The sequence below is a fragment of the Ixodes scapularis genome, unplaced genomic scaffold, assembly GCF_016920785.2.
Source record: "Ixodes scapularis isolate PalLabHiFi unplaced genomic scaffold, ASM1692078v2 PGA_scaffold4__175_contigs__length_147842914, whole genome shotgun sequence".
Classification (NCBI taxonomy): domain Eukaryota; kingdom Metazoa; phylum Arthropoda; class Arachnida; order Ixodida; family Ixodidae; genus Ixodes; species Ixodes scapularis.
Window position 1 is genome coordinate 30,820,889 of NW_024609879.1, and position 26,298 is coordinate 30,847,186.

Below are 26,298 nucleotides of genomic sequence, written 5' to 3' on the forward strand. Positions count from 1 at the left end.
GCTCGTTAAAATTTTGGGATTTTTTGGACTATCTAAATCACTTTCTTCCTTCCCATCCCCCCCCTTTTCTACTCCGCATGCTTCCCCCTCTGCAAATATCAGCTGACCTTCCGACATCTTTTCTGTGTTGATAGGCAAAACAACCACTAAAATTAGAAAGTAATTTGTAATTTGAGGGGAAGTCACTCGGAAAAGTAGTTAAAGTAAACTACGAATTACTAGAATATAAATGTAATGTAAATGTAAAAGACTGGGAACTACCCTTCCCACCTTTTGGTCAGATGGAAGGCACCTTTGAGATAAGGACTGAATAAAGATAAGTTTTAAATACTCACTCGAAATAACACTGGTGTTTCTTTTAAATTTTAAAGTTGATGTTTTCGGTTCCAGCGGACGAAGTAAGTTTTAGTTTATCAATCAATGTTATAATACCGGCGGAGTTAACGTTAATAGGATGCATGCGCTCGTAAAGCTCTTCAGGGAGAGTGGGGACGGAGTCCAAGCACTCGTTAGTAAACACTGATGAAAAATATTCGTTAAACACAAAACTATCATGGTCGGCGTTGCACATCCGACCATTCCTAACTCTCCCCATCTTCCTAAACGTCCGTGTGTGTCCGAACACCAGAAACCGGAATTTTAAAGGTTAAAAACGGCACGTTGCGAATATGGAACGCGCACTTTCATGCAAAGCTGACGTCAAGTGACTCAAATCGAACAACATGCATATTTACAATATTGTTATCTCTTCTGGTGAAGGCTCAGCAACCGTTGCATCCGTTTTCGCGCACGAAACGGCGACTTCCAGAGAAAGAAAGAACGCAGTGATTGCCTTTATTTTAACAATGTAAACACACTTGCAGGCGTGCGCTGATGAAGCCTCAAAATCAAAGCTCTCGTAGTGTGATTCGTGACTGTGCCGGCTACTACCCAACCTCGTTGTCACGCCACTTTCTGGAAGCATACACCAAAATTACAAGTAAACACACAAAAGCGACATCGATACAATTATCTTCTAGAATATCACCTTATTTAGTCATAACTCTTTCAATAGGCACTACAAGTTGTATTTATTTTAAGAAGAAGAAGCAAAATTTTTTTCGCGAGAAAAAACAAAATATCAATGTTAAGTCTGGTAACGTTGTAATTTTGCCGAATCATTGCCAAATCTTTAGAAAAGTTGGACAAAAGTTGCGCCGAATTTTCGATTTGGGGGGGGGGGGGGGGGGAGAGGGTCTGGTTTGCCCCCCCACTCAAAAACAAGTTGGTACGCCACTGCCTTGAAAGTTCTCCCGTACAACAACAACTTGAATTCTTGCGATCTGGTGATACCTTCCCGAGTTGAAGAACTGTTCAAAAGAAACTTAAATTTATGCTGTAAGCTATTACTGGACACTAAGTCCAAGAAGACAAGAAAACGAACAGTCACAAACTGGATTCCAAATAACTGGCCTGGAAGTAGCGAAGTATCAACACAAAAGTTCGAAAACCCGAAGTTCGTTTAGAGTTCGAATACCACGTATAACCCACTTACCAAGTGGAAGTTTAAAAAGAAAACACTGAAACCGCCATGACAACAGTGCGAAATCCAAAGACGAAAAACAATCAAAAACGACGCAGCTTATGACTTGCAGCAGACGCCACAGACATGCTGTGTACAATGTCCTGTCATAATTTCAGTATTAAATTGGCATTCTAAATCTAAATTAGCTAACCGCCCAACCTGGGCCTTCGAGCTGACCAGCTTGGCGTAGGACCTAACCGCGTTTTGGCTTCACTCTCAATCTGTGCTAGGCTGGCCTCAGCAGGGTCGTACCCAACCTCTGAGCATCTAGGGCTTCCGGTTTGTTTTTGTGTCCGCACTTGCTTCTGCATCTTCTGGACCACTCGTCTCTGACTCCTGCTTATCTGGGGTACGTCCTGTCTCAGCCCAGTGATTCCTGTTCGGCGGCGAAGCTTGCGTACTTTGAAGCACTCTCTCCGCCGTCCTCTGATCTGCACTACGTAAGACATTTGACTCTGTGGTCCTCCCGCAGGAACAACGCTGCGTTTCGTTCGACGAGATTCAGTCAGACATTTCTTTATTTCGGACTTTTCGCCGCTACCTCGTTGTCGGGATTCCGAAGCATCACCGGCTAGAAGCCCCAGCAACAATTCATTGGTTACGTCCTCCACGCTCGGCATCTCATTTTTCACCGTCTCTGTGGTGCAGCTTAAACCACCGTAAGGTTTGCAAGCCTCCCCGCATAATCTCATTTCCCTGTCAGGCGCCTCTGTGTCTGCACTCAGGTTACGGGTGAGTGTTATCGAGTCACCCTCAGGTTTCTCCTCCGCGTTTCGCTCTTCAACTGATGCGCACATCGCATCTTGTGCTGTAGTCACTATGGCTTCCAAAAGCCCGATCATCTCTTTCAGGCTACGAGATTCTGCCTGAAGACGCGAAAGTCGTGCGGCCGTCTCTCTTTTACATTTCTGCATTTCTAAGGAATCTGCGTCACCTCCATTTTCCGTCTCTTGCCATAGCATTTCCCATTCTTCACATTCCAGCTCCCACTCTTGCTTTACGAACGAAAGGTGACCTTCTAGCCACTTCTTCAGTGACACCTCGTCCATTTCCAAGGACTGCCCGAGTTTCGTTACCCTATTGAGTGTGTCATCTTTTCTCATCCATGCTCTTTCGTCGTCTACAGATTTCTTCAACTCCGGCCCAACATAGCCCAGTTCCTTTTCGACAGCCGTTAATCCCTCTACCTCCATGACCCTGGATGCCTTTCGCCTTCCGACGCTCCTCGACCTCTCAGAAGAACAAGACGTTAGAATGGGCCATTATCCTGGCAGGCTCGCCAATTGTCATGTTCCTCCGCGGGGACGAGGGCAGGTCGAATGACGAAGCGACACATAAGTAGACGAACAAAAATTAATTTGCTCACAAGCACAAAAAAAAAACAGAACAGAAAAAAAAATTATAAGCGGAAGCGAAAGAACAAAAATAGAGTGGTTAAATAGCTACAGTCAATACAGTCAGTCTCGGTCGCGATCTGAGAACACTCACAGTCTCGTGCGTCGATCTTCCTTGGGACGGAACGCGGCCTTGTTCTTCGATGTTACGGGTGTGGGTCCAAGCTTGCTAGGAGCTCTAGGCCACCCAGCACCGGTTCGATGGTGTCGCTTGACCAACCAGGTACGCGGCCTGGGTTGACAGGAGTGTTGCGGGGCCACCCCTTCGCGTCCGCCTTCGAGCTCGAAGTCCAATGCTCCGGGCTTCTGGTGCGAGCAGCAGGCACGACGTCGCTCCGGCTCGATGGCGGCGAGAAGACCTGGAGCGGAGCCAGGGTTCACCAGGAGCGAAGCCTGGGCTGCCGGGAGCGTTCGCGTCTCAGCTGCCGCCCTTCAGGTTCAGTCGTCGAATGTCTTGCGCGAGCTTCTCCTTTCTCTTTTGCTCGAGCTTATCCTCTCCCTTTTGCTCGAGCTTGCCCACTTCTTCGTTTCTCGCTTTCACCGTCACTTAAGGAACGTGACACAGGGGGACAGCTCTTTTTAAGAGGGAAATTGAAAAACAAAATAGCAACATCTAGAGGGACACCAACATATTAAGAGAGACCAAGGAAACTGTTTCGTTGGTCCCTCTGAACAGGAAAGACCGACAGAAAGATTCACGCGTCTCCCTTCATAATAAGAGGGGACTGGTCCCTCTTAACTCGACCAATGTAGTTCGGTCAGGAGGAGGGGGGCAGGCGCACTAATCCACGGCAAAGAGTTCGGACGGTGCTAAGGCTTCGCGCCAATTCACGGAGAGCTGGAAACGGTCGTTGCCGGAGAGTCGCAAGCGTCATGCTGCTCGTTTGGCTTCCTTCGGGTGAGTAATCCTGCCATATTGACGCTTTTGTTTTGGGTGCATTGCGGTTGGGAATAACGAGCCATCAATATTTTCACGCTGGCTGTGAGATGCACGAGCTTTGCATGTAGAGCGAGAGTGTTCAGCCGTAGTCCGCGGACGCGGTCGCTTCCTGGATCTGCTCGCTCAGCTAGGACAAAGCGTCGCTAATCGTTTGCCCTGCCGTGAGCCGCAGGGCTGTCTTTCGAACAAAACACTTTTAGCGGGTTAGGGTGTCCCAATGTGTACGCGTCTGTCTTAGGCTGGTGATATCAGACCATTTTCTGTCCGACGCTCTTGTCTACTTTTCAATTTCGAACGCGCGTTCGTTCTTCTCCCAGCTTGAGCTGCTAGCTTTGGCACTGCTACGCCGGCATTTTATTACCGGCACTTTCCTTGTATTTTATCCGTGAGCGTACACTGTCGGCATCGAGTACCACAAAGGATGGCATCACTCTCCCTAAGGCAAAGCTAACATAAAGGCACCCTAGCTGGGGCAGTCAGTGTTTGTAAGCTTGGCTCGCCCATTTCTTTCTCGGTGTGCACTCTAAATGCTTGAGGTTGACCGCCCGAGAGCGTTGATTGACGGAAACAATGTTGGCAATTTTGCGTTTGTTTGCCTTCAGAATTCATTACATCAATTTACACTGCAACGTTATGTTGTAGACATCGTTAGCGTTGCAGTGATTATGAACTTTTTTCTCAAGTGGGAGGTGAGCAAAAACCCATAATGTGTGTGTGTGTATGTGAAAAGGGCAGGGGGATTGGACGAGCACAAAAAAAAAGAAGAAAAAAAGTGTTTTTTTTTTTTCTTAGCGCGTTCGCGTTGCGTCGGCGTCGCGGCGTCTGCGGAAAGAGGGGAAGGGTGTAACGGTGGCCAGGGAGTACATATTTTTTTTTTAGTACTTCTTTGGCGTACTTTTTTGTTCGTTATATTTTGACGGCCGTGCCGGCAAAGCTACCGGCTTTTTTTTTTTTTTTTGGTGCCGACCATGTTTTTGTTTTTGGAGTTTTTATTTATGATGTTTATTATGCTCTTTGTTTTCTGTAGCTGGCTGAATATTCTTTTTCTGTGTCGTACATCCGCGAAAAATATATAAACAGAAGTTTGCTTTTTTTCTTTCTTTTTTTTTTTCCTTTCTTAGGCGCTTTAGGGCTAGGTTGAGTATGGACGTTAAATGGCTGACCGTTAACAATCTTGTTTTCAGAGTGAGGCAACGGTAATGAAAGTTGACATGAAGGGAATCAGATGGGGGTTCTGCTCGGATAGCTCGTGTAAAGAGCTCTACTGGGACCCTCTGCACGATGGAACGCACCACCCTGAGTGGTGAGCCTACTGCGGCCACTCGCACACGATTCACAACGAACTCGGTAATTATTAACTTTTTGTATTCTGGTATGTAGGTAGGCTCTATTTACGTTCGGTTCGCATATGCATTGCTTCTGGAAAAAAAAAAAAGAAAAAATGAATGGCTTGCGTTGAATCGTCTGCAGAAATATAATTTTTTATTTGATTATGTTGCTTTCTAAAACAAGCATTAGATCTATTCTGCAGCTTCGAGCCGCAAATGCAATCCATGCTTTCCAAAGCACATGGGGCTTCTAATGTTCATCTACTACTAAATGCGTTTTCGTTTTGTCTTGGTAAGACAAAAACGATTGATTCTCGTAAATTAATTAAAACAGCAGTCTATCCTCGTACCAAAAATTAGTAGTAGCAGAAGTTACGTCATAAGCTAATGTCACTCGCTATTTCATCGTATACAGATTGGGTTCCGAATCTTTGAAATGTTTGCACTTTATTTTCGCATTTGTTTCCTATCGCCTGTTTGATAACAGGAGAAAGCGCTTCATTACCTTCATTTTAATTCCTACTCTCTGTATCTAAAGGAAAACAATATGGTCTTTCATTCAGCCAAACGTGGATGCACAACTTCGGTTCCATAACACGATCGTCACCATGCTGGGAAAACTGGAGGAAGTGATAGGGGCCTTCTGCGGAGGCAACCCAACAACATTCTTGAACATTAAGACCATCCTCCGGTCTCGATTGTCTAGAAGTTCTCTCATCACCTATGGTATGTGAAAAAGCGAATGCAAAAATATAAATGTAAGTTTGACGCTGACGTAATTTTTTTTTTTAACAATTTCTGCTTGCAGGACGATTTTACCCCTGACAAAAAGTTCCGGGACCCAAGACTTTCTTCGGTTCGGAGAAACGGATCGTTTCTGGGAACCGGTCAGTGAAAATCTCCGCTAGCACGGCTAGCACTAGTCATGTGTTTATGGGTGTATTACATAACGCGACTCTCCTACCTGTGGCATGTGGACAAACCCTTGGACTCCTCCACGGTCTGCTCGTTAAAAATAAAGTCTTTTGATTCAGTTTATGTCGGAGAAGTTCAGAAAATTGCTAATGGCCGTTTAAAAACAACAGAAATTCTGAGCTTCTGCTGATGGCAAGAGACGCCGAATAATTCGTTTTTAATGCTATGAAGTAGGTAACTACGCTCTAAAATAAAGCACAGGAATCTACTTTCCCGAAAAGCACTTGGAAAGTCAATCACCGTAACTCAAGGAAGCAGCTCAGCGAATCACGATGCCGAAACATAAGATTAGACCAAAAAAGCCAGTCCGAGTTGTGACATTAACCAATGCAAAACATCACGCTCGTGGTGCTTAGTGTCGCAACTCATTTTTTTTTTGTATAATCATGTTTCGGCCTCTACATTCGCTGAGCTGCCTCCGAGAGTTATGGTGATTGTCTTTCCAAGTGTTGTGCGGGAAACTAGACGCGCGGGCTTTTTTTTAGAATGTACTTATCTTTTTGTGTTATCCGCTAAAAGAAAAAGTTTTTTTTTTTTCAGCACGATTTTATTGTTATTGTTTATGATAGGCAAAATGAGTCACTTTGCAGCACGACATTTTTTGTGTGATAGTTTCCAAGAAACGCCGATTTCTGGCGTCGTTCTGAGTCTTTTTTATCCGTAAAAGCTACCAGAACATCGTTATGAAATTACTATTTTGATAAAGACATTTCAAAATATTTTCTTGTGTCATGGCAAATAAAACACGTGTTTACTCTTAAAAAGTTTGTTACTGTTTTCTTTAACACATTGATTCCGTTTATCAAACAAAATATACTGATCAAATTTAAATTCTGCTACGCAGCACAGAATAACTTTGGTTAAACAATATCAGCAAAAGTCCGAGAAGTGCAGTGCAGCATGTCAGCTGACAGTAAAAACCCGAAGGAGCAGAAATTGTACGATACAATAACAGAGGTAACCTAAAGCCAGGGTCACGCTGTTTATACATTATACAAAATACATTCTGCACACATGTTCCAATACGAGTCACCGCGACATCCGTGCTTTGTATGCCACGTGACATAACCCCTTGATTTGGTTGCCTCGTGGCGTACGAAGCACGGATGTCGAGGCGACTTGTTTCGGAACATGTGTGCAGAATGTATTTTGTATGATGTATAAGCAGCGTGACCCCGACGTAAGGGGGACTATACCCCTGCATTTTAAGCGGGCCACCGTCCCTCCAAATTTAAGGAAGAAAATATCTAAAAAATGTCCCTCTTACCAAAGGGACTCTGACCTCAAAATTAAGGGAGACGCCGTATCGCTTACTTTAAGAGGGGTGGTGTCTCACTTAATTAAGAGGGAGCATCTCCATGTGATATTCAGAGGTCTGTCGCCCCCCTTAAAATTAAGTGGGAAAAAATCGAAGAAATGTCCCTCTTACTAAGTGGGACCGGGCTTAGAGTGTACTGCTTAGCAAGAGCAAGAATGACACTTTTTAGAGAAGGGAGGTTGGAGGGAGGTTTCACCCCCTTCCGTTTCCTGTATATAAATGTTGTTGCCAGTTGGAAGTTCGTGTTTGTCCGTCACTTCTTGTTTTCTTCCTCAAGTTTAATTGGACGGCATTTTTTACGTTTATGCGCACTCTGTCGAGGATGGCTCGCTTCTGATACAAGACGACTGCCTTCGTCTTCCCCGTCGAGGTGCCGTCGGCGCCAGGACTCTCCATCTTTGAGTGGCGAAGATTCGCCGAATTTGTACTTCAGCGAAGCAGACTTTTGCGCAAGAGCGACCCCACCGACCAGACGCCGACACGGATCACGAAGCAAACAGAGAAGCGCACACGGCACCGAGTTCGTGCTAAAGCTTGTCTGTCGTCGATATAGAGAGTATAGATTTAGGAGGTAGAGCGACTTTTCCATAGGGTCACGTGGTTTATAGACTGCGTTTGCAAAAAGGTGCCATGCAAAGAGTCAAAACTCAAAAGCGTTCACCTTCTGCAAACGTGTCCGCCTCTCTTTATTCTTTATTCATAAAAAACGCACAGCGCCTATACAGGCATTATTGCAGGGGGCACAATGCATTATTAAAGAGATCCACAGTCTCGCGGCACACCACTTTCGCCGGCAATGAATTCCATGCCGCAATGGTTCGTGCAAAAAAAAAGTGTTTCATAATTTTTTTTTTCCTGGAGAAGTACGGCTGAACCTTATAACAAGGGTCTGTGCGAGCAGAACGTTAAGATGGGGAATGCAGAAACTTTGCAGCACAAAGTCCTCTTTGGTTGTGATAAATCGAGTAGAACAATTTGAGACGCAGCCTTTTACGACGTTCATTTAAATTCACCCATCCCAGTTCCTTTTTCATTTCAATTGTGCTACTGAAACGATCGTATCTTCCCAAAACAAACCGAGCAGCAACAGATTGAGTACGTTCGATAGCACTGATACGAACCTGGTAAGACGGATCCCACACATGACAAGCATACTCTAATATCGGTCTAACATACGATTTATACGCTGCCTCCTTAAGCTCTTTGCTTACATGTTTAAGGTTGCGCTGTAAAACATTTAAAGTCCTGCCTGCCCTGGAAACGACACTGTTCACTTGAGCTGTCCATGTTTCGTCTTCAGAAAATATAACACCTAAATATTTATAAGATGGCTCAATTCTAATATTTTCATTGTTAATGAAGTACTGATGAGCCAATTTATTATGTTTTCTAGTGAAACACACATGAACACACTTGCTAGCGTTCCATGACATATTATTGTTACTACACCATGATTCAATTCGTTTAACATCTCTCATAAGCTGTGTGAAATTCGTTGCACCAGACACTGCGTTGTACAATGCACAATCATCGGCAAATAGACGTATTTTGTATTCAATTTCTCGGAAAATATCATTAATATAAATCAGGAAGAGAAGCGGTCCCAACACAGACCCCTGTGGCACGCCAGACGTTACAAAAACACGACCCGAACTTGTCCCATTTACCACAACATGTTGCTGCCTTGAAGCTAGGTAATCTCTTAACCAGTGCATCACAATATTATCAATATTTAAAACTTAAAGTTTCTGCAGTAATACTGAATAAGAGACAGTATCAAATGCTTTCTTGATATCTAAAAATATACAATCAACTTCACCTCTATTATCAAGTACTCTGACAATATCATGATAAAACTCGATTAACGGCGTCGTACATGAAACACCTTTCTGGAACCCATGCTGTTGATCATTCAGAAAGCCGATCAAAACAAGGTGCTTCATTAACGCCGAGTACAAAACATGTTCGACAATTTTACAGCCCACTGGGGTTAGCGAGATCGGCCTATAGTTCGATACAGTACCTTTAGATCCGCCCTTTAAAACTGGCACGACATTGGCTATTTTCTAATCATCAAGTAGTGTTCCCTCCTGTATCGACTTAGAAAAAATGACAAAAAGATATTTCGCTACTGCACTCGAACAATACTTTAACACCCTAGGGGAGATACTATTAGGACCAGTAGCTTTGGATTCATCAATGTTAACAAACAATTTATTGATTCCATTAATGGAGAACTCAACCTGTGGCATGCCAACATACTGGTCGCTGACCATCTGCAGGGAAACATTTTCATCGGGAAGGAATACTGACTTAAAGAAATCATTAAATAATGTAGCTTTATCATAATCATTTGTTACTACAAACCCTTCATGTTGCATTTGACTGGGGGCCCAAGTTTATCTTTACCGCACCGTTTCATAAATTTCCAAAACTTCTTCTTGTTGTTGCTTTGCAGGTCTGAAGTTAAACCTTGAAAGAAGGTCCTCTGGCATTCTCTCAATTTTTTCTCATATTCTGACGTTAGGTCCCGCAGTTTACAAAAGTTATCCTCAGATTTATTTTTGCAGTACCTTGTAAAGGTTCTCTGGAGTCTGCGTATCATGCAAATTAGCTCACCAGTAATCCATGGTTTCTCCATCCTTTTCAGTTTACTGCTTAACTTACTATGTACGTGAGCGTTCATGAGAGTAAGAATTCTTTCCTTAAACGTTAGCCACAAATTATTAACGCTTATGTCGTCTGCAATACATTAAAACGACAAGAAACTGTTCTCAAGATTCATTGAGATCTTCGCATAATTCCCTTTGTTAAAAAAGAAAACTTTCCTAGACTCGTTAATTTTTACTCGATTAGTAGTTGTGGCCAAATTGGCAACGACGGCATGATGATCACTGATACCAGGTATGACGCAAAGATTCGACACAACATCGGGGGTGTTGCATAACAATATATCAAGAAGGTTAGGGCCGCGTGCCGGCTGGGTGACATATTGAGAAAACCGAAGTGTACCTGACATAGTTTTCATCTCACAGTATAAACCGCTATTCGAGCCTAAAACACATATACCGTCACTTCATGTGGCATCCGGTAAATTAAAATCACCTCCAAGAAAAATACACTCGGCAGAAAAAGAACAAACAATCTTGCGCAGCTGCCGCATAACACTTAAATCAGAAGCTGGTGGACGATAAAAGGAGCCAACCACAAATCTGGAACCATCAGACTGTATGACAAGGCACCAAACAGATTCGGTTGAGTTGCTATCAACACGAAGTTCACAGCTATTTAATGAATCCCCCACTGGGATAAAGACTCCGCCACCGTGCGTCGTTCTATCACAACGGTACACATTGAAAGAACGAGGAAATACTTCATTGTCCATTATCGTTGCGTCGAGCCAAGACTCCGTTCCGATGACGACATCAGCACATATTGAACTGATTAGGCCAGCCAACTCGCCCACTTTATTCTTAACACTCCGGCAATTTACAACAAGTACTACAGTTTCACAAACTGTCCTTGATTTGGGGGTACATTATGATCGTTTAGCTTGTACCACTTCCTGAAGTTCTGAGTCCCATGTATATGACTTGCCATCTATGTATAGTTTATCGCGTAATAGTTTAACCGAGTGGTCGCCTTGCTCCCTTTCTGCTTTCGCATGGTCCCATAAGTGCTTACGCTTAATACGTACAGTCTCCGGAAATATGAAAAACCTACTGGGAGCGCGCGGCCGAGGTGGTGGCTGGCGGGAGCGCTGCCAGCGCTCCGGGCATTTCCATTCTGCTTCGAGGGAAGGACGCTCCCTCGGGCTCAGCGAAAGCGAAACGCGCTTATCAGATTGTGCTGAGCCTCGAGTGAGCGTCCTTCCCTCGAAGCAGAGTGGAATTGCCCGGAGCGCTGGCAGCGCCCCCGCCATCCACCGCCTCGGCCACGCGCTCCCAGTGGGTCTTTCATATTGCCGGAGACTGTACATCCTGCGAATGGTCGTCACATAGTGACAAGCCAGAATCTTTAAGTCTACGAGCGTTCCTAAAGAGCTCAGTTTCCTCGCCACGCTGGCCACGCGACAATCAAATGCAGGCATATTCACTGCTCCCACTCTAATATCTAGGCTCTCTCCGTCATCTCCGCCGGAACGATGTCGCTAGCGCTCGGACGCCCCTATTGGTTCCGGCACGACGGCTTCTCCACTTGCGATGCGGTAAAGCAGCTTCCTAGATAAGGAGCGGGGAGCAGGGGACGTTGCTGAGACTGCCGCCGGTTGCCTTTCCAGCATTTCCTGCAGCCTGTTCTGGTGGCTTATTGGCCGCGTCAGCAAAGTGCAGCGGTCCGATACTTAATAAACTTACCGAATTTTATCATTATTTGTTTAAATTATCACAAAATTTCTCTTCGCTATATCTGCGGGAGCTGCTCAAACTCTTTCACTAAAAACAGGCAGAAATGCTTTGAAAAAGTGCGAACGGGAATAAAAAATCGTAATCGCCTCGCTGTAGCCTCTATTTTGTTAGAACCGACTTCGTTATAACCGGTGTCGCGCACCCTTTCGGGCACTTTTACAGGGGTGGAACGTCAAATCCAATACACATCGTATCGTGCAATATGATTTCATTTCTTAACACCCTATGCATTTTATGCAAAAAGGCAAAACTACGCCGTTTGACATCACGCTACACAAGCAAATAATGTATATCGTTTTAAAAACATTAGGCGCTTTTTTACACACTCGTAAGCAGAAATTAGATTCTCATGCAGTTCAAGTAGAAAATTTCCGACTGAGGCTAATGAATCACAATTTACCACACTTCCAAGGATCGTGTTCCAAATTTTAATTGTTCTAACAAAAACGTAATGTTTTTATGTGCCATTAATTCGGTCTGCTCCGTCTTGAAGTGATGGCAACCCTCCGTGTCGTGCTTGTTGCAGATGGTCGTGTTGCATGACCTATCGGCGGCGCTGGCCACTAGATGGATAGTGCTTAGACTTCCTAATGCATCGGTGCTTCACGCAGTGCTGCAACATAAAAAAAAATATATTTTAAAATCGTAACTAAAACAACTTATAAACTTGATTCACGATTGCCTGCATGGATGATCGCTCCTGTAAAACCCCACCCAGAGGCGCTAATTTACTTAGGCTTAAGACTGACTCCAGAGGAGTGATATGGAATCGTTGCAAAAACGTTACCTTTTGTTACTGGCAAACATGATCTGGAAGGTGGCGAAAACGACGAGCGGCATGACAGGAAAGGCACGAGGAGAGGACATACCACAGCGGCCCAAACGAGCCGGTCCTGCCTGTGGCATCCTCGTAAACCTGAACTACATGATGAATTGCTCGGTGTACCGAACTGGTTTGTCCCCAACAACCACTAAACACCATCGATCAGTAAATTCGGAGGTATCCCGCAGGATGCCGTTCAAACACCAATCGGCCATTCGGGCATGTCCTGAATTGGAGTCGTCCCAACACCGGTCCTTAACTACGACGGTGTCGCGAATCGAGGCCGTCCCAACATTGACCGTCATCTTCCGCGGTATTCCAAAGGCTTGAAGGACCACAACCAAACTACGACAGAAGAGAGCAAGCTCTGTGCTGAATTATAGGTATCCTTCAAAGTTATAATCACGGATGTCGCGAACCTGCTAGCGTTCAAGTTTTTATTGTCTATTTCAAAGTTTAATGAAATTTTGAGTGTTGTCCAACTATTATGTGCATGCTCGGATATTGAAAACGAGTAGAAGCAACCTGGCTGAGGAGGGGTGCAATAATTTCCGGGTATATTGTTTTAGAGCGCAGCTCTTAGGCGCCGGTTTCCGGCTTGAGCGGCGTCGGCGTTGCCGTCGGCGTCGGCGTAACCGAGCGGCGCATTATGGGACGCGTGACGTCACTGATAACGTCATCAGTGACGTCATCGGCATCGTCATTGCCATCGTCACTGATGACGTCATCATTGACGTCACTGGTGACGTCATCGGCATCTACATTGTCATCGTCCCTGACGACGTCATCAGTGACGTCATTAATGACGTCATCGGCATCGGTATCGGCACTGATGACGTCATCAGTGACGTCACTGATGACGTATTCGTCCTCGTCACGTGACTTCATAGGGGTCACGTGACCCCCGTGAGGTCATGTGACCCTCGTGAGAAGACGGCGACGCCGCTCGGAGGGAGGAGTAGCAGACAGGATGAGGAGGTGAGAAGGGAGGAAGAATATACCTTCCCCTCAGAACCCTTCCCCTCCTCCTCCTCATGAGCTGCGCTCTAATCCGGCGCTACAGCGAGTTGTAAACGGCTTCCATTTTTTTATTGTTTCGCATAACTAAATCACATATTTTTTTTTTAATTGTGTAAACACTAGTAATCATTTTATAGATTTTAACATTTTTTAAAGCTTCTTGGCCAAAAAATATAAAATGTCGTATACAGGTCGGACAACATTGCTCTCAAGTTGAACTTTGTCGAATTTCGGTAAAATGTCCTGAATTTGCCAGCGAGCTAAACCTCGGGGTTCGGCGTCGAACGTTGGGTTAGACAAACGTTCGCGACAGCCCCATACATTTTTTAGCCTAAATTAAGACGCAGCCAACACGACGAGATGATAGGACCAATTTAGCGGGGTCAAAAATGCAGTCACTTGGCATTTCATGTTCACGATTAATTCAGCGATGATACGACACGTACAGAAGCAACAAACACCATGATTTTGCCATTTTGATGTTCTCCGATTGGTGATATCAAGTCGCAGCATCGGCGGCGTCTGAACTTAAGATCAGAAGTAGGGATACTCTTTCACATTTCTCCATTTACTTCCAAAAAAATGGTTCGTGTAAATTTTTCGTTCAGAGAGCAATTAGTGGTTTTAAATATCTTCCAATCTCAAATGGTACGTCATTTCAGGTGTGCCTGATATTGTTGTTGATGCTCGTTCTGCCATTACAATGTTTGCAGATGAGTGAGTAATGCATAGAGAGGTCAGTAACACACATGATAGCCTGATTTTGCAAAAACACATGGACAACACTTAATCATGGTGCCAGTCATAACAAATGACTCTGAACATTAAAAAAAAACTGTACAAGTCATCTTCAGAAGGAATGTACTGCCTCCAGAATTTAGTTATTCACTAAACGAAAAAGTACTAGAAACTGTTAATAAAATTAAATATATGGGTGTGCACTTCACTTCCGATCTGCGGTGGAAGGAACATGTTGACTACAATTCCCCGAAGGCCTCGCGTATGCTTAGCTTTTAACTTCTAACCCAGTCGCTCAAAGAAACAATTTATTTCGACTTTTGTGTTCTATGAATATGCATGCGTTGTCTGGGACCCTTGTACCGCATTTTCTATTCAAGAACTTGAAAAAAAATGCAAAATATAGCTGTAACGTTTTCGTTTTCTTAGAAAATTTTGACTGGCGACTTAGTATGACGGAGTGCAAGCACGAGCCAAAATTAAGTTGGTCATTGTTAGGTGATCGTGGAAAAGCCCCTCCGTCTGAAATAAGTTCACAATATTTTTTTATTGCATGTATTTCAATATATTTTTTACTACTGGCGTAGTAAAAATATTTATATGAAAATATTTTTCTGCTTATACAGTAGAAATGAACATACCTTAACAATAAGAGAAAATCCTTTTAGGGGTGACGTGCTGCGGCACTCTTTTTTTGCTGAGACCACGCGTGATTGAAGTTCGTTTCCATCGCGCACGGTCAGTATAACTTCAAATGACGCCTTTCTTCACGCGCAGATTTTTTGTAGTCCCCCTACTCCAATTTAGATGGTGAAGTAGATACGGAAATAAAGAATAAAAAAGAAACGAAACAGCGCAGCACATTTTAAGTTGGTGTGTCAGGTCCAAACACAGCTGACGGCCCGATCCGATCGAGCAACCTCGAAAGTACATCCTTACGGCAATCGTCGTGCTAATGAGTTTGATATCACCGGCTGAACTAATCATGCGTAGTGAAGGCGCCGAGATCTGGCACTCTTTTTCAGCGAGTGATTGGTTTTAGCAGGTGATGCTCTTTTCGGCGCTCGCTGCTTGAGTGGCTCGTTTGTTACGTAGCGCCGTCTGCGCTCCATCTTAGTGTCCCTCATCCTCTTGCTGGACAACAGACACTGTTACCGTAGCGTTTGCATCCCGATAAGCCAGTAAAGCGGTCACTGCACTGTGAGAAGGAGTATAGCTAACAAGCCCGTAGTGCCCTTCACGTGCCAAAGGCCAGCACGTGACACAGAATGGACACGAGCGTCGCGTCAGAGTTTGACTGGAACTCGTGTTTTGAAAGACTGGACACGAGTCGCTACCGACTCAGCAGCACTCCCGTTAAAGATGTGCCCCCGCCGTCCCCTTACGGGGACATAAAAGATCCAGAACTACGGCTTCGTTGCTTAGGTGGTCTTGGTGTGGCCCGCACAACCTGGCCAGTGTTGGGACGTGCGGAAAGACGTGTACGAAAACAAGGCAAAAGCACCACGGACACACGCTGCCTTTCAGTTGGTTTAATCAGAATTCTGATCCCGCGCTACATGTTGTTCCCCTGCTTATTCAGCCGCCACACCGGTCAGAGAAAAAAAAAACAGATGTATCTTAATTATACGATTGAAGTCGAAATGAATATAGGTGGCAGCCGAAAGAGTAGGGATATATGCTATCTATTTATAAGTATGAATTAAGTGGTAGCAAATAATAACGAGGTTTAATTAATTTATATATATGTAAGACCACTGAATTTAGCGGTCATGAGACGGTTGCTGGTGACTCTGTTTTGTAATTTTATGTTCATCTTATAGAAGCCGGCCCTAAAACACTTCACCCTTTAGTTTATAATTATTAATTAAAAGCCTGCAATGAATTTACGCCTTCATTTTTTTTTTTTTTTGCCTTGAAAAATCTTTAAAGCCTTGTTTGTTTTCACGCTAAGCGATAGTTATTTTATTTCTAAGTGCTTTTAGTGAATGTTTTAGGCTTCGTTTCAAGTTTGTGTACGGTGAATCTTTTATAAAGCACACTGTAGATGTGCCCACTCGCATATATTTTGTGTACTTTGTGCATTTATATAGGCATATTTTGTGTCTATTGGAAAATGTATTTTCAAATTCTGTTTATGTCAGTTTGGCGTGTGCCCATACTGCTAGTTTTGGGGACTATTTATCGGGCATTCTGCGTATGTACTGCTGAAGACTGGTGTTCTCCTTTTTGTAAATGTTTCCTGGTCTTGTACAAATGTAAGTCAACCAGTTCGGCCTTTAGCACCACGAACCTCTGTAAGGTGTCCTCCCGCCACTGCTTGACAAAAAGTATAAAAAAGCTGAAGCTTGTAATAAATCACTCTATATTAAAACCTAAAAAATTACGTCCTCAATGGGTCATACTTTTATTTAGCGCACTCGATGGCGTGCTAGCGCATTTGCCAAGTAAATGTTTCATTAAAAAATTCTTAGGTATGTTTTTTTTTTTCAATCATATATTCAATTTTTGATAACTGCGAAAACTTACCGCGAAAATATACGCGCAATAAAATCGACCAAAAGCCGCCCAGCATTGAAGAGGTACTTCTGCTTTCTTGAATTCCGTGGGGATACAATGTATCATAAGCTACTTATAAAAAGGGGTGTTTGGCCGGTGAGAGTTGCTGGCATCCAAAGCGTTGCTTGCTATATTCTACAAAAACTAAAGAAACTATATTTTGAGTGGACCTTTTTTGTTTCGATTATAAAGTTTTTGCACGAGACCATGACGAAACTCTTCTACCGGTTCCTAAAGCTCACCGGAACCCGCGGAATCCATGTTGGAGGCATTTGAAGCTGTTATGCAATGTTATGCGTGATCCGTGACAAACTGTAGCTACTGCCAGCAGTATATTTTTTTGTTTTATTATATACCGGCAATCATTAAAATTAGTACATAGCGACACTCGAGCAATCGGTAGTTCGCCGGCGATATGAATTGCTCGGACGAATACGTCGGCAATATCTGGACTAAAAAGCTTCGTCTCTAGTGAAACAGCCATTTGTATGAAAAATCCCCTGTGTCCAATAAACACTTATGAATCATACAAGATATATGAAAGGATAAACGACTACATAAGAACTATATAGGAACATAAGAACCATATAAGAAACTTATAAAAAATCTCTTACATGTTTCTTATATGGTTCTTATATATCACGTATGATACACGTGGGTTTTTCGGACCCACAAATTTCTCATACAAATGAGATTTTTCAATAGGGTTACCAACTAAGAGTTTGTGGACTGTACTTCGTGTTAGGCGAACCGCAAGGAACTGTTTTGCGATTGACTAGGAAAAGTAAAGCAGACCAAATTACTTCTGTGGCACTTCCTGTCTTCATCTGTGTAGCTAGTCAAAAAGTTGGAGGTTCGGCTAAAGTATTGAAAGTTTATGGACGATATCTTCTATTAAGTTCACGGATAGATAGTGGCACTAATTCTCCGGTCATTCAACGGAAATGATTAGCAGATGATGCATTTTTTGCTGTCCCACGCCATTCTTGCGAGGCGTTCAAGTGCCGAGCGATGGCACTCCACGCGCGCTTTCGAGTGCCGTCCGAGGAATTTATACTCAAGGAACGCTTATTCCTAATTGTGTTCCATCGCCTGCATGAAACGAGTTTGTTTTAGCTTCAACGTGAGCGGGGCAAACGCCAGGGCCTTACGACACAACTGGTGCTGCAATAAGACGTTCATTCCATCCAACATGGCGCCAAGGCACAGTTGGCAGACGACAATGTTGGTTTCTATTTCGAGACTATCCGAAAGTTACCAGGTGCAAGAAGCCTACACTGCCTGATCCAGTTATGACAAAGCGATGGTCATAATGTAACAAGCAGCGTTAGTGTCGATAAGTGTAGATGATGTGACACTCATTTATGCTGGCCGTCACCTGCGTTTTTTTACTGTTTGTACACTCCGAAATATCCAGTGAACTTAGTTTTCAGTAGGGCGCTTGGGAGAGTCACTCGCCGCTTTATACTAAGAGTTGCGCGAACGGCGACGATGAAAATATGTTTGGACCCGAAATAACGATCTCATCTGGAACACCGAGCATGATGCAAGCTCATGTTAAATGTCACGAATAAGGCTGTATTTTGTAGGTCTAAAGATTGTGTGAGCCTCATCATTTGTCAAACTCCCTCCGTAGATTACAGGGTTTAGCCCTTCTATACACTGTGGGAAAACCTAGACGCATCTGATTACTTAGATTGCGTAATTCGCTGAAGCAACTCGGCTAGTTCAGCATCGTAATGAAAGAAGTAAGGCGGCTGACGCGCTGACCTCTCGATACACCAACCCAGTGTTTAGAAACAAGCCCGCTTTGCCCACACCAGGTGTGGGCACTGCGCGTGCGCAGAAACGAAATTCGGGAGGAGCGAAGCGTTTGCGGAAGCGCAGTACCGACAGCAGCGCCACCGCAGTGCGTGACGTTAGCGCTTTGAGTTTGTCTATATGTCTATCTTTTGTAAGCAAAAGTTCACAATAATTTTGTTTAAAAACACTAAGTTGTTTTGTGTAATATTGGACTAATAAGTTACCTACATGGACTTTTAGAGTAGCGCCTAATAAACAAAAAACCAAAATGGAACATTTGATTGCTTAAAAAAGCCACGAAACTATTAACCTCTCTCTTTACGTAACTCACCGTCAGAGTTCTACATATTTGAGGTCCAAAGCCTCGGAATAAACCAACGTCACCGGGCATCTGTCACTAGGTTTTTACTTGAAAATAAACATATCCTAGTTGAATTGCAAACTTCGGTGGCAATTCAGTTTTTATGGATGTGCAGAAAGAGTAAAGTGCCCAAATTTTACAGTCTTGCTCCTCAATGCTAGCTGTTGATGTCACCGTAGACTGTCTCTTTGATCTACAAAATGAAGCTTACTCATTTCGTTTTTGATTGAACAACAATATTCTGCTAAACGTATTTCTTTCCTCGGAAATAGCAAATATTATTCACAATATGTTGCTAATAGTTTAAGAAACGTTAGTGATAACGAAGACACATACTAGACAAAGAGATGCTTAAAGAGATGTTATTACGTGGCTAAGTGATTTCCTTTCACCGAAGTCAATACCACCTTAACTGCGCCCTTGTAAGCTTCCATATTTTTTTTTTGTTTGTTTAAAAGCTGACTTTTGTTGTAGAACAAGAATAATAATCGCTTTCGAGAAGCAATATCAGGTGTTTTTCGGCCCGGGTAAAAGCTACGCATCGCAGAGAGCTCACACTCCGTGGAAATGTGAATATAGCGGTTAGGTTAGAACCCGAAGATTCACAACATGACGTTACTTGAATAAGAAAATATTTGCGAGAAATAAAATTTCTCTACGAGCCGATGTCCTCCTGAGCTTCATATCTTCAAAATAGACGTCGACGTTGTGCACGTTTTTAGAAATTATATCAGTGGAAAACACTTCCCAGCAAGAAAGAGGATATATGTTTTCTTTCTTCGTGACAAAATTTTTTCACTGAAATTTGAGCTACAGACACCCGCAAGGTCATTTCTTGTAGTTCACAATATTAGGCTTAGGTGGACATCCGTTCGTAGAGGAATTTCGTCGTTCCGAATTGTCGTTTAATTCAGGTAAGGTCATCTTGTCAAACTGCCAAGTTTTATTCCAAGCGCTAGCGTCACATTCTAACGGAGTTGGAGCTTTCTGCGATGCATAGCTGTTTTTTTGTTTTTTTTACTCTTGCCGGATAACGCGGCTCACTCTTCTTGGGAGCTCCCTGTATGATGGTTTCATGCACATTGGAACTATCAAGGCGTAATGAACTGATATGTTTTAAATAAAGTGCATTTGGTTGGAATAATCCACTATAAAAGTTAGCAACAAACAGTCCTTACATATCCGTATATACATTGCATTCCATCCGTAAGAGCAGCTTGTAGGCATTTTTTGTAATCTCTAAAGCAGCACCATATCACACAGTCTCGGGAGTTTTCAAAATCCTGTCAACAAAAAAGATTATATATAATTTTGACAGCATTACGAACGTGCGGTCTTGTGCTTTAACTCGGCAGCTTTCGCGACTCAACGAGAAGTAATCTCAAAATTAATTGATGCAAAATCGTCGTTTTTTTACAAAAACGCTGAGGTTGATCTTTTTAAATAGTATACACCGGTTGAGACCTGGTCGACGTATCCCGCAGTGCCCAGTTTGGTACCGACCCCCGAGGCTTGCATACTGTTTTGAAGTCATCCCACACTTTCTGTAGATTTTCAAAAGCTAAGTTTTAAGCCATGTAAAATGTTGTTTTTAAGACAATCACTTTTGCAAACGCTTAGGCGCTTAGTGGTATACGCAACTGCAAGATTGACATCTTTCTGGCGTTGTTGGCGTGCAAGCATATGCGGTACTTTTGGATAACGTTGGTAAGCTTGCAATCGCACCTGTTCCCACACTAAGACAGAGTCACATGAAAGCTCCCAGAACCCTCCGTTTATGACACGTTGTAAAAACTCTGAATCAGCGATCAATCCCAACTCTGCACAAAGGTAGCCTTATTTATTTGAAGAATATAACATGACCCCAGTACTGTGAAAGAGATAGGCTTAATTTGCTAGAGAAATGTTTTGTTCTCTTCTGCTGAACCCAGGAACGGCGTTTCTACTGAGAACGTCTATGCATCAGGACAGTCAGATAGACTAAACTTAAGGAAAGGTGTCCATAATTTACCCTTGACAGGAAAAATATTACAAAACAAAACAAGAGGACACACACATACGCTAGTGCTTAAGTTGAGCGAAGAATAAAAAAAAAAGCAGTTTGGCTTAAGAAAAACACTTAACAAGCCTTAATTTTAGCTTTCCTTTTAAAGTTGTTTCCAGAATCCTTGCTCGCGTATATGGACCACCTTGTAGTGATTATTCGAGTTCCTGTGCTTGGTTCCTGATTTACGCCAGAGCGCAACCGACTTTCTAAGCCGAAGAACCAGTCAAGCAGCGTCAACAGCCTGAGGTCACAGCGTTCGTCGTCATTATTCGGGTTATTTAATGTAGGAAGAAAATGCGCCCTGACTTTGCGCTTTTAGTCGATGTGTGTGTTTTTGGTTGTCTTTAAGGATTTTGCAGCGCACCGATCTAAAGCAAAAAATACAGGTACTGAGCTACGCGCAATATAAAAAAAAAATATGCTGCATTGTGCTGGAATATCACGACTCCCATTTTTGTGAACATATAAATCTGGCATTCGAAGCGAATTTTTAGCCAAATAATAGGTCCCAGGTCATTGGGCTTATAGTGTGTTTTGTAAGAACCTTGTCAAAGTAATGCAACTACCCAGATATAGAAGGAAACAATTTTAGATTTTACGAGCATTCGGTCCGCGGCTTCCCGTAGAAGATCGTTGTAAACGAAAATTTGTCTCTTTCAGAGATGGTACAGCTTCCGTCCAGTTGCATGAGATGATGTAGAATCAACCATTCATGAAACACATATACGTTAGACAGGGTGTTCGTCGAATCCGTGCACACAATCGTCCTCCGGCATTCCCGTGCACTCTCGGTTGTTTCGCCGGTGCCGAATCCTAACAAAATGTGTTCTGCGCAGCTGAGCATTGTGACGACAGATTTAGGCCTTACGGGGTGGACGCGGATTCCCGTGAAGCCTGGGTAGGTTCTTTCACACAATTGTAGCTTTGTCATTCCTTCTCCCGGAAGTACCGTCATGTTTATCGAGTAGTGCCTTGATGAGAGTAGATCGAAGCAGGCTTGTTTTAGAGTCCTAAAAAAGAGATAAAATCAGTATTGTCCATAATCACTAATATCACGATTAAACTGCAGCGTATTCTCTACACTTGAACTCAACATGTACCTTTATCATATTCGTTTAACATATTTAACATATCCGTTTACCAGGGTTTCTTAAACGCTCCACTCGATTTTCTTAATGTGTGTGTATAAAGGACAACATCCACCGTTTCTAGTATACTGAGTCGGCTACCGCACAACACTAACCAGCTACTGTACTAGCTGTCGTTTGCTTGCGCAACATGACAAATCTCTCCACCCGGAAACGATATCGCGCAAACCTGGAAGCTTGTGCCTTGAATCACTTTGAGACTAGCCCTTAAATAGCAGGGCTATGTCCACCACAACGCAAGACACTTCAGCGTGGTTGAAAATATTTATAAAATATCATTTTAATTAGGTCTTATTCAAACAAAACCTTCAACGTCACGGCTTCATTCCTAGAGCTAGCTTTTAGTAAAGCTTAATGTTTCTGAGACAAGGAACTTCCTTATGCACTGCGTAAAACAATTTTTGGGGCCTATCCGGTACGCATTTGCTGATATAATCAAACCCACGTCTTTAAATTTTATGCAGTTACCAATACCGGTATGTCCAACACAAACTTATAAACCAAGCCTATCCAGAAATAAAAAGAAATATGATTATTCCGGCAAATGCACTTTTATTCCGGTGCCGCTTAGAGATCCTTCTAAATTTTTATTTTTATTTTTGCTTGTCTGCTCACTATTGTTTGAAATTGGTATTTTATAGTTTGACTAAACTATGCAATTAGAAAATATCCACCGCGTATATATTGTAATTCGTGTTGTCGTGTTTACATTATTAAGTAAAGTATACAGTGGACAAGAGAAATTAGGTCGTTTGATGGAGACATAACCGAAGGCTAACTATACTTTAAATGCTCCACAGTAAGCAAATAATTTCTTCTCCGCGCTTGGTCTCATATTTTTAGCAAGTCTGACCCAACACGAAACTTTTTTTTTTGTTTTTGTTCCCGAAACGTAGCAGGTGCCAAATATACTCGAGCGCTTAATTGGTTTGTTTGTCACTGCTTGACGTAATAGGCAGCTTCGTTTTCGTTTTCATGCCATAAAAACAGAGTTGTGTATAGAAAAGACGGGCTTCGAAAGGTTACGTGTTTTTTCATGACATTTGGTGTGGGGACGCTTCGGCCTGGGTCAGACCTTTTCCAAGAACGGTTGCATGATCAACATCATCACTGTCAGTTTAGGAAAGGCAGGAAGGATTTTGCGTTCCGAACATCTTATAATGGCTCTGCAGGTGATCAGGTTGCGCCTTTAGCCCGATATAAACGCCAAAAAACAAATCACAAAAGCAAAGAAGGGGGAGCAGATGTTTTGCTGTATTTTTAGCGATCTGTGTCTACAGCCTTCGCAGACTGGAATCAAATCCTGTGTCGCATAAGGTGGTGCAACAATCATAATGAATTTTGATGGTTAACATTAAGATAAACCTATATTTGTTTCCATCGTTAAGCTGCAACAACTTCAGGTTCGTTTTCATTTTGTTAGAATTGTTTACTATGTTTATTAAGCCCAAAACCTTACTTGTCCTATTACGCGAAAAGGCGGCGTCGGCGTTGCGCCCGAAAGATGGTGCTTTGCAGATGCTTTGTCACGGAAGCCGACGGGGTGCTCAAGGTCAAAGCGGACGCTCCTTAGAAATAAAACACAAAGAAAAGCACAGCAGTGCAGATGCTCCGTCTGGGAAGCCGTAAAGCCGGAGGGGGCCCAGCGACTGAGAAGTGGAGGAGTGTAAGGTCACCGCTGGAGTGCCGTTTGCAAAATGATGACGTGATTCGCTGCTTGTAGGAATGCGCTGTGTGTAGGAATGTTTTCGCAGTCTTACATCTAAGCAGTCCTAAGTATCTTCGCCGTGTTTTTCCAGTAAAGTATTTTTAACTAAAATGTGTTATAAAACAAATCGTCTAATTTTGTGCATAGTGCCGAGCAAAACGAAATAGACAAGGCGGCCCGGTTGCCTTGCGTACCTGTGGTGCCATTTGCCAGGTGAAGTGGTCTATCTGGTGTCGCGAGTTGCACACGCGAACAGGTGCCAAACACTCAGTCACTCTTCGTGCTTGATGCACAACCCCTGATAGCTGATCAATGATGGCGAAGAGTGTGCAATGATAGCATTTTTTTTCTTTGCAACTGCTTAAAACGATATTTTTTTGTTTCCAAAGGGTGATCTTGTAATATATGGGCTGCAGGAAACATCATTGTTGTTTGTCTATGAATTGCGACAGCAGTCTTCGTGAGGCTCACGAAGTGTCTCGCTGCAAATAATTGAATACGCAAATATTGGTTAAGCAATTTTTTTTTTTTTTTATGAATGGCTTACAACGATATCCTTCAGGTAAGCACAACTTTAGCGCGCCACTTCGAGATTGAGTGATTGCTTCGTCTCTGTGTATTCGTATAGTATTCTGTCTATGCATAATCGTTTGATGTACAAGCTCTTTCCCTACCATCATTGCAGGTTCGTGTGTGTTCTCGTCCGCTATCGGCGTGATCGTTCAATGTTCACACTGTTTTGCCACGATCATTGACCATCTACCAACTAGCTCCACCCAAACCGATAATTGCTTCGTAGCTTGGGCAGAAATGTGAATGTGTACGCACTGGCGCTCCGTGTATGCGTGGCGCGGGTTTATCTTTTTGCTAGGACAACGTCCAGGACGACGCCTTAGAGGACGACGTCAACGACTACGTGTAGGACGACCTCTAGAACGACGCCGAGGACGACGTCAAGGATGTGAGGTGCTTAGAACAGGGTGCAAATGTGCAGTGAAGTTGAAATTTGGGCTAGTTGGTAGTCTAACATACTGAGGTATTTAGCGCACAAGGTAGAGAAAAGAAGGACAGGACAGAAAAGAGCGCTACTCTCTACTTCGTTTACTGACAAGAAAGGAAGAGAAAGAAAAAAACAAATAATCATCCGCGGACTCGTGCATCTACCACCAGCCCCGTGAATGATGGTTGCTCGTCCATCCAGGTTCGTGTGGGCCCTTCATTGTTTGTTGAAGAAATTCCCTTTCCTTGTTTGAGAGGGCTATGGATTCTGCACTAATACAATTCCTGTCCTCACGGAGGATGTAGAAGGCCTCCAATGCCTCGCGGGTTAATTTGTCTTTGTTCTTCCCCAAGATATTGGTCTCGCCGAATAATGGTCTGCACATGCACTCCCTGCAATGGAGTGGAAGATTTCCGCCCAGTATAGGCCTTCAGGGAGTAATCATGTTCCCGGAGTCGGTCATTGAACCACCTGCCCGTTTGGTCTATGTAGCTCTTGCCACACGAAAGAGGAATCTTATATACTACTTCCGAAGCGCATGGACGGAAATTGCTTCCATGCTTCTTGGTGCACTTCTGTTTTGTGGTAACCTCAACATGCGCATTCACTCTAGGGCAAATTTGGCTATTTTCTTTGTGGTGCTGAAAAAACCTACTCTGAACCCATAGAGGTTGGCGACGGTGTTTTTTTTTTTTTTCAAATTATGGGACATTTTCTGCTGGTACGGTACTACTATTGGCCTTGCTTACTCGACACTGGTCTTGTTGGATTGGAAGCCTTTTGCCTTCTTCACCAGAGCGTTTGCCAGATCAGCCAGTGGGGCTGACGAATAGTTGGCTTTTCTTAACCTCTCTGCTTGCATACTGAAGTTGGCTGAGGTAGTATGAAGACAGGACTTCTTTAGTCTCGAGCCCAGACACTTTAGAGCTATGCACATCTTGATGACTTTTGAGTGGACCGAGCTGTAGTCTAGAATGCCTTTCTTTGTTTGTGAGCTGTACGACCAACAAAGATGGGTGTCACCCAGGTTGGATGGGGTCACCCAGGAGCAAAAAAGATTCTTCACATAAATACTGAATGCAGTTCTCTTCTCAGTATCCCCTAACCGGAGGTATTCCACTATCTCCTCGGAGTTGAAAACCCGGAAGAAATTTCTAATACTGGAG

General features: G+C 43.4%; 1 protein-coding gene across 1 annotated transcript in view; it reads right to left on the reverse strand.

The window, feature by feature from the left end:
- Positions 1 to 12,469: 12,469 nt before the first annotated feature.
- LOC115330098 (A disintegrin and metalloproteinase with thrombospondin motifs 12-like) overlaps positions 12,470 to 26,298 on the reverse strand; it is a 65,144-nt gene continuing 51,315 nt past the window's right edge. The window contains exons 11-13 of the mRNA XM_029991801.3: positions 22,145 to 22,286; positions 20,408 to 20,512; positions 12,470 to 12,538 (exon numbers count right to left, since the gene is read on the reverse strand). Of these exons, the coding sequence (XP_029847661.3) occupies positions 12,470 to 12,538; positions 20,408 to 20,512; positions 22,145 to 22,286 (316 nt within the window). The remainder of the gene's footprint in view (positions 12,539 to 20,407; positions 20,513 to 22,144; positions 22,287 to 26,298) is intronic.